This window comes from Mesitornis unicolor, unplaced genomic scaffold, assembly GCF_000695765.1.
Source record: "Mesitornis unicolor isolate BGI_N332 unplaced genomic scaffold, ASM69576v1 scaffold11493, whole genome shotgun sequence".
Lineage (NCBI taxonomy): Eukaryota > Metazoa > Chordata > Aves > Mesitornithiformes > Mesitornithidae > Mesitornis > Mesitornis unicolor.
The window spans coordinates 76282-85223 of record NW_010176738.1 but is presented as its reverse complement, the minus strand read 5'-3'; the positions used below and the strand labels follow the sequence as shown (position 1 = coordinate 85223).

At 44.2% G+C, this 8942-nt stretch overlaps 1 protein-coding gene across 1 annotated transcript in view; it reads right to left on the bottom strand.

Annotated features, from left to right (window-relative positions):
- Nucleotides 1-6: 6 nt before the first annotated feature.
- Nucleotides 7-8942, bottom strand: part of TENM4 (teneurin transmembrane protein 4) — a gene marked incomplete at its 5' end in the record, with an annotated part of 78749 nt that continues 69813 nt past the window's right edge. The window contains one exon of the mRNA XM_010181817.1: nt 7-1228. Within this exon, the coding sequence (XP_010180119.1) occupies nt 470-1228 (759 nt within the window). The remainder of the gene's footprint in view (nt 1229-8942) is intronic.

The window sequence follows — 8942 nt, the reverse complement described above, 5'->3', positions numbered from 1 at the left end:
GAAGAGCTCTCCAGTATGGGCTCCTCATGTTTCGGGTGGAAGGCTATCTGTCCCTGCCCCAAATCAGAAAGGGTTAGGAGGACACAAGTTAGCACAGACACCCATTTCGCACTTCACACCTACGGACGTACGTTGACGACTCCCCACTTCAAATTCCTCACAAAGGGAGGGAAAAAACCAAACCAAAACGAAACAAAAAAGGGACAAGAGACAGTAAATCTCACTGTGATCACAGTACGGCAAAATATACCTTCTGTTCATTGCAAAAAATGTGTGAAGGCCAAATTAAAGAGAAAAAAAAAAGGTATGTTGCATGAGTTACAGTGCAACCGTATTATTCCTTCTCTTTCTATTTTCCTCCCCCCCACCTTGTTCAGTTTAGAAAAAGGATTGAGTACAACACAGTCAGGTAAGTGGCCACAAAAGAGTAGCTGTCTTTGGCAAGAAGTCACCGCATCGACCCTCTCTGTCACCTTCTGCCCATTTCGCTCTGTCTCATGAAGTGGATGTTGTTGGCGCTGTCTGAGAGTTCGGGGTACTGCTCCACTGAGATCACAAAATAGCCGTCGTAGCCCTGTACCCGGCCAGTGTTTAGCACTTGTTGCTTCTCCCCTTCTGTCCACGAGCGAATACCCTCCTCCCCATCCCGCAGTCTCTGCTGTTCCCGGGACCAAGCTTGGGCGACGGCGCGCTGTCGGGCCAGCTCCAGGACGCGGGCCTTCTCCTCGTCCAAGGTGGTCCCGTAGCGAGTGTTTAGGCACAGTGCACCGTACTGGAGCTGGATGTCCGTGTAACGTCTAGTCCTCCCACTCAGCACTGTGTTGATCTGGGACACCGTCACATTCACGCCGTTCTCCAGGGTCCTCCGCCCACCACTGAGACCCAGGATGGACAGGTCGCCATCCGACGGCCCTTGCTTAATGAAATAGTGCGTGTCCACCCCGTCGATGGTGAAGTGCAAGTTCTCCAGGTAATGGGCGTTGTTCAGGATGGCTGCGATCCTCCGCCCGTCCTCGTTGGCCACACTGATGATGTCAGTGGCCACGCGCCCGTCCTTCATGGCGAACTTGACGCCTTTGCCGAAGATAGAGCCCCCAGCGGCAAAGTTCTTGTTCTTCTTGACCTGCCGGCACCCGGCGATGCTGGAGCTATAGATCCGCTCAAAGCGCTCAAGAGTGACAAAGGCCTTCAGCTGCTTCTGCACTTCACACTGGACTCCCAGAATCGACTGAGCAGGGAGAGAAAGAAGAGAAAGACGTGTTAGAAAGAGAAGCCTGATGACCCAAAGGCATTATTAGCATGCTGAAGACCAGCAGAACATCCTGGAAACATCCAATAAGTAGCTCAATTTTTTTCCCCCATCACTTTTTTTTTTTCAGATTTTTAATTCTTTTTAATGGAAGAGATGTGTTGTCAGGTTATCCCCTGACAACACATGCTCATTGTTTCAATAAACTGAACTACATTTACTGTTGCAGACTGAAGGAATTAAAGGTAGAAAAGGATTTTTTGCCTCAGCGGCATGAGGGTCTAGTTTGGACTTTTCCACCTGACTTAGCACATGCAATTATTTTGTGCTTCAGTGTCGTTCATCTGTACATACCAGATCATTCATAAAGAATCTTGTGGCTGTGGTGCTTTACAAAATGGTTTCTTGAACCATTTTCAAAATAGTTTTTTTCCATAAGAAAGACTGAAAATACTTGTAAAAGTTCCCTCTAATTCAATTTCTCTTTGTAACTTCTTGTGCTACCTTCGAAAGCCCTGCATCATGGGTATGACCTTCAAAGCGGCTGTAACCCCGATATATCCCATTTCAACCTCGCCAGAGCAGGTTTTTTCAAAACTCAAGGAAGGCCCTAAACCCAACTCCTGTTTCCTGCAAACCCTCTACAATGCACCAGGCTCCCTGAGCAAGGGCCAGCCACGCCTGATGCTCGAGTTTTGGCTTATGCTGAAGCAAAACTGCTGAGAGACAATAGCTTGGATCATTTGCAGTCAGGTACAATACAAAGTCACTTTTGCTGTTAGGATATAATGGAGCAAGCACACAGCGAGTCAGCAGCTCATCATTACTGCAAAATGTCTTTGGAAGTGCTCTCATCAATTCATGGCAGCGCAGGCTTCTTACAGACCCCTGTTCACGAACAATTATTTGCTCAAATTTCACAAAAGCAAGAGGATACTACGAAAAAACTCTCTGGGCACTGCCAGTGGCTCAGTTCAATAATGTAATGACATCTAGGATTAAAAATAGGCTACAAAGAAAAGTTTTCTGCACTCCAATTATTTCTAGGAAATTTAACATCCATGGAGGATATTGCCTTAAACTGTCCACAAGCTAAAGGATCACATCATTCCCTGGGTGCGAGAAGGGAGGATACAGGCATTTCAGCATGGACCTCTCAACTAAGACTTGTAACATGGTGAGTGAAGGGAAATAAAACCTTATTTCCATGGTGGACATTTTCAGGGAAGGGTCTCAAAGCATTCAAGAAATAAAATAAAGGTTTTAGCTTCGCAACTCACTCAGAAGTTATGAGCAGTTTTGATCTGTAAAGAAGAAAACTATAAAGGAACAGAGTACACAAGTTCAAGAGCACGTTTTGGGTTGTAAAACATTAAAAAAGCCAGGACTGACTTAAATTCAATGTGCATAGCTCCTCCTTTCCCCCTTTTGATTAACAGCATAGTGGTTGGAGCAGGAACCAGGCACCTAAGAGAGAGGAGCTTTCTGGTTCTCCCCAGACTGCCTGTGGGGGTCTCACACGCAGCCTAGAGAGCGATATAATTAACAGACCGATGGGGAGCCAAACCCAGCTTCCCTGCCAACTGCACAAGTGCTCTAATTATGCAAAAAATTGATGTAATTAATGCAGGTGTCACCCATGATGGACGTGGAGCAATTAGGTTTCTAGGCTCCATGAAACATTTACTGTTCTAAATAAGTATATACTGCACAGGCTTTGGTTAGCTATTTCCCCTTCAAAGTGGTTTAAATGGGGAAGGTATTCTTCTCAGATGTATCTTATGTGGATTGACTCTAGGTGGTCCCACTACCCAATGCCACATTGATTTTCTAATTCGCCTCAGTGACTTTTACAAGTGATGAGAAAAGGCATTTCTCATTACTCACGCTGAGTCACCATTTGGTCTGAGCTCCTTCGCTCAGGGATGTAAATCAGGTTTTCTGTGCTACATTGAAATGTCCTGTGGTCATTTACATATCACCATCTATATATACATCATTATTCTTACCAGCAGTTGAGTGATAAGGAGTCCCTGGAATTAATTGCACCATCTACAGATTAACACCTTGGGGAAGGGAGCTCTGGGAGGTCAGACAGCACTGGACACAGGAGAATTATTCCTATCAGGGATCTCCCCCATTCCTGTTTTCTTTTGTCTTCATCACCTTATTCTTGATGTGCTGCAGTAACTCTAGTGCCTTTTCAATTCTCAGCAAATTATGAGGTATAGACCTGCCTTCAAATTAGGTTGCCCCAACAAACCAGTGGGTCTGGACACCACTCCCTTGTCTACAGGTACCTGATTTGTAACCGTATGTTTATACTGCTAAATATAAAAGAAATATTTTATAAATAACATAATTATATAAAATGTTAACAGCAAATACTGCTAAGGAGAGTGAGACACTGTATTGCACCTCTTATTCAAACAGGATAATTTTTATTTTAACTCCTGGTTTAGTTTTGGACTCCTCCAACTGTTATCTCCAAGACGTGTTTCCTAACTCTCCAGGTCATTTCTTCCTTGCCTCGGGGCCAGGAATTGCTCTTAGAATTCTTTTACTTAGTTGTAGAGATATACTCTAAAATGAGATTATGGAGTCTTGTGATGAAAACAATTGTACAACAAAGTATAAGAGTGGATGGTGTCCTTGGGTTTTCATTAATTCAGCATGAGATGGTAGGCTGGTTGGTACACACTGTGATACAACAGCTGTGCCATGATCTACCTTCCTCAAGCTCTGTAACACAGTACCTGGGACCTGCTGACCTGAGGTAACTTTCAGTTTTCCATTTTATGGTCAAATTCTCCATAGCTTTGAATTCTTGATCAGTAATTGCCCATCATAAAAGGAAATCCCAATTTTTAAAGGTTTTGGTTTTTTTACAATTTATGACCCAGTAATAGAACATTGGACCTATCCTTGATCTAGTTGCATACTGCCTTCACGATATTATATGAAGTCATACGATTTCCACAGCTCTACTGTTCATCTGGATGCCATTTAGAAAGAAAATAAGCAGCACCAACCCTGCTACTGGCAGGACTTGGAGGTTTAAGGGATTACACATTATCTAACAGCAATGGCACCATCATTTCCTGCCTAAGGTTGCCCCAGGACAACTGCCTTGTTGGTGTCCTCTTGGTCTCCATCCAGGACATCTCCTCCTCTATACTGGGAAAGCATTTCTCACGTTGCATGCATCTGCTCCTCATGGACATCGTGGCCAGTGTTGACTGCAGGACAGTTTCAGTTGCCCATACACAGATGTCTACTGTGATCTGAGATGCCCCAGAACGCCTTCAGCACCCACACAGGGCTGTGAGAAACTGAAGAGGCTCTGGGAAATATTTGCCCTTCTGGAGTAGCATCTGGAGGCCACTTTGCTTACCTGGCCCCTGTATAGGCAACTTTGCACAGCCCATGGAGCTTACAGTGCATTCAGCTTGGTCTAAAATTAAAGCCTAGCAGGCGGACAACCCTTTAAGTGAGCTCCAATGCCAGTATGAACTGGGTTTTGACAGACTACAGTGGGTGCACACATCTAGCACATGTGGAGACACCTACATCTACATGTCTGAGTCTTGAATTCAATCCTAGCTCCCAGCAGCTGATCATGTGAACTGGCCTTTGAGCTCCACTGATGAGTCATGAAAAATGGATTGTGCTGATCAACATTCTTGAAACTACAGGCAGCCGTGCTGGGCCACCAGTTGTTGCTCCTGAAGGGTACAGGTAATCCATGCTGTAGACATGAGGAAGTCCAGGAAACTCTACGGCATCTCAAATGGCACCAGCAACTGAGTTCATTGTAGATCTCAGCTGGCTATAATGGAAGCTTGGATACCAAGTTCACAGGTAGAGATTTAAATTTAGGTGTTTTAATCAAGAACAAAATCATGTCCAGAGGGTCTTCCACTGGGGACTGCTTACAGGCCTTCTGGGCTTTCCCCATCTTTTATCACTGCGGAAGTAGGAGACCAGACATGTGCAAAGCTGTAATGCTGAACATTATCATCACCTAACTATTAACTAATAACTAAATGCATCTCTGTTATCTTGAAAACAAGCACAGGATGACTTTGAAATAAGTTTTTCAGTGTATTTCTTTGATAAAAGAATGTATTTAGGAACAGCACTTTTCTAAAGAAAAAACAAATCCAACTGAGAAAAAAGCAGCCAGCAACAAATTCAGGCAAAACACAGTACAGCTTGCATGCTCTGCTGTGAATATAAAGGAGGTGGAGGCAAACAGATAATATGTAGTTCAAAGTATGTAGGCAGTGTATCCCTGACTTTGAAATTACCATTTCTGTTTCATCTTAGAATTCATTTTAATGAACTCGCAAGGAAGAGAAACAGAAAATTTCCATCCAAGGCTGCAGTGGCATGAGGTATTCTCTAAAAAAATGCTGCTGCTTTTAGCAACTGTAAACCAATGTATTATCTATAAAACCAGTTTTACGGAAGAAAGAAGGAAATTCAAAGTTATTTCATTTCAATGTTTGTTGCTAGATGTGAGTGACAAATAGGCTGGGTTTGTTTTTCCGCACAGTCTTTTTTAATCAGATGTCCTTAGGTGACATTTCACTTTATCTGGTAACAACCCATTGGAGACAAGAAAATGACCTTCATCATTTGTTCGCTGTTGCACAGAGCTCAAGAGAACGGCACATTACAGAGATCTCTGAATAGCCTCTTGCATTTTGCCGGCACCTCTTGAGGATTCGAAATACCACAGCCAGATACTATCATCTGTTGTTTTTAAATACCGCCTTCCAGTGTGAGACTGAAAGCTTTAATTTCCCATCAAGGATCCAAGATGTGAAATACGTGAACATGTTTCCAAGTTTCTCTACATCCTTGTGCCATTATACACAGATAGGTGTTTCTCTCACCACCATATGGCTTGCAATGCAGAAAGCCACTGCTTCCAAAAGGCTCGGAAGTTTTAACTTCTCTGAAATATTCTTGTTAACTCCTTCTTATTTACCCCCATCTCTCTGTTAACAAAACCATTCTTCAGAAATTAGCCTCTTCCCTCCATTCCACCTCGCCATCACCTGAAGATGAGTCCCCATTTGGGTGTCCCTCACCAAATGGGAGAAGTGTAGGAGGAGCCCATCAACCACAACAGCCTGTCAGGCACCTACCCATCAACACTGCATGCTGGTTGGCTGACAGGCAACACACCTGCTTAGCAACCTGCCAATCATGAATGGAAGTGGGACAACGGAGGTGCTTGATTGGTCAGCAAGGCCAGTGCTGTAGATGGTGATTGGTTGGCAATGAGCAAAACACAAGTGCTAACTCTTGGGCGTAGAGGACAGGTCTCTCCTCCACCCTGCGAGTGTACACAGCTGCAGGGGGATAACAAAGCTGAGCTCATCAAGCAGATTTCCATCTGTGGGGAAATAAGAGGATTTGCCTTCTTCTCTTGCTCACGTATTTTCATAAAGCTTCCAGGGATTAATGTCTTTGAGACTTCAACTCCTTTCCCCGCATCAGATCCAGTGAAAACTGGCCACTGCTTTTGCAAAACACAAGAGTAGGGGCTGATGGACAGACATACAGACAGCATGATGGCCCAAGCCCAAGACAAAGCACCTGCCATATGAGATTGTCCTCCCTGAATGATGAACACTGGCAGAGCCAGTCCCCAGACAGATTGTCCTTGGGAGAAGCTGTGCCAGAAAGCACAGTCCTACAGCTCATTCCCTGGCTGAGCATCCCAGAGCATACCTTGCCTCCAAAATGCCGCTTCAGAAGGGATGCCAAAAGCTGTTCCCCCAGCACAGCCTGTAATGGGCACTGCAGGAAACAGGACCTTTCCTGGAGGCACAGTGCTCACGGGATGGAGAGAAGGATAGTTAATAATATGATGCATTTATAATGATATAAATGCCAATTCCAAAACACCCATCCCTGCAAATGGAGTTGTTCTGGCTCCAGCAACTACTGACAGTCCAACAAGACAAAAGGAAAGAAAAAAAGGGAAATTGGATTCAGGTGGAGCAGCTTCACAATATGCCAGAGGTCACCCAGAGTCCCCTGGTGGCCAATAACACTGAACTTGTTCAACAAACAATTTAGTGACAGCCTCACGGTCATGGGGAGGCGCAGGGGACAGTGCTGCACAACAGCGGATTGGATTTTAAATGTCACTTCAGAGCTGCAGGGGGTTCGTGCAAGGTTTATGACACACTGGCGGTTTCTGTGCTGGTGGATGCTCAAAGTCAGAATTATCCCTCCCATCTTCCAGCCCTGCAAGGCAAGTACGAACAATGTTTTGGAAGGAGATGCTAGGGCCCTTCGGTTATGCACTCCGAAGAGGCACGAAGCAGCCATTTATGAGGCGGCAGTTGCTTTGCTGTTGTGCTCTTGTTATTCACTCCTCTCCGATAAAAGAACTGACTCAGTCTGCTGGGCCACAGCTTTGATCAGCGAAGTCAGCGGAGTAACTCAAATTTACTTTGGTCTATTGCAAGGAGCTATGTGACCCAGAAACCAGGGATAGGAAGACATGGAGATGAGAAAGCTGTGGAACATAATTCAGTGAGTATCCCTGGATTACAAGCAGGATGGGCACTGTCCAGGCTGCTTTTAAAAGACAAAAGATCTGGAGCTTACTCCATATGCTCTAGAAGACCCTTTCACAGTTTGATCAGTCTTTCTATTGGCTTCCATTTAACTTTGTTTACTTCTGTCATTTGCTATGTGAAAAGACTAAATTTAGAGCTACGTGAGCCAGAATAAAAGTTTATATTTTCTACCACATGCTTCATCAATAAATACAGAAGCAATCTGTAAGAAGGAGGGCTGGAGTGTGTCTGGGAGTGTGTATGTGTGGCTGGAAGGGTTGGGAGCGAACAGAACTACATGTGAAACATCAGCACTGAATGCACGGATAGGCTTAGGAGAAAATGGCTCATGTGAATGAATTTATTTCATGCAAATATATGCCTACAATATGCTGGGTGTGACAGAAAGGAAGGGAATCCTGCTCTATGGCATTTGAGAGCCACTCACTATCACAGCATGATCCTGCAACTGTAGACTAAAATAAAAATGTTCATGTTTTGTTGCTGTTGTAACACAGGGGAAGAATAGGAAACAACCTGCAGTGGTTAAATCCCACTTTCAACACTATGGGTGTAAAGTGACTCATCTGGAAGCCTTCTTGTACCAAGCAAGTCCCTGCAGAGTCCTCACTGCAGCTTCCTGCTTTCAAAACTTAAAGGGAAGATGGAGATTTTATTTTGTTCCTATTGCTCATTCAGGCAGATTCACATAAAATGGGTGGATGGGAGGGAGGGCTCCTTGGTTTTATTTCCAGCTCAGCTGCCTGTATGAGCAAGTGTCAGTCTTCATCCCAAAATGTCACTCATGTTGCTCGGCTATTCAATAAGCCTAATAATAATAATGAAGTAATGATAAAATAATGATATAATAACGATAATACCACCACCACCACCAATAATAATATCTGTTGCAGTTCTGTGAGAGTTATTATCTACTGCACATAATAATTTAGAGGCAATCTTTTGTACGGTCTCTGAATGAACTGTCCCTGTTTGCATTCTCCTGTACAGCTTTGCCTGGGGACACCGTGTCACATCAGAGAGAAGGAAAAATCCCAAGGCTATTTCTCATTACAGAAATAATCTCTATTAGCATTTTATTGTTTAAT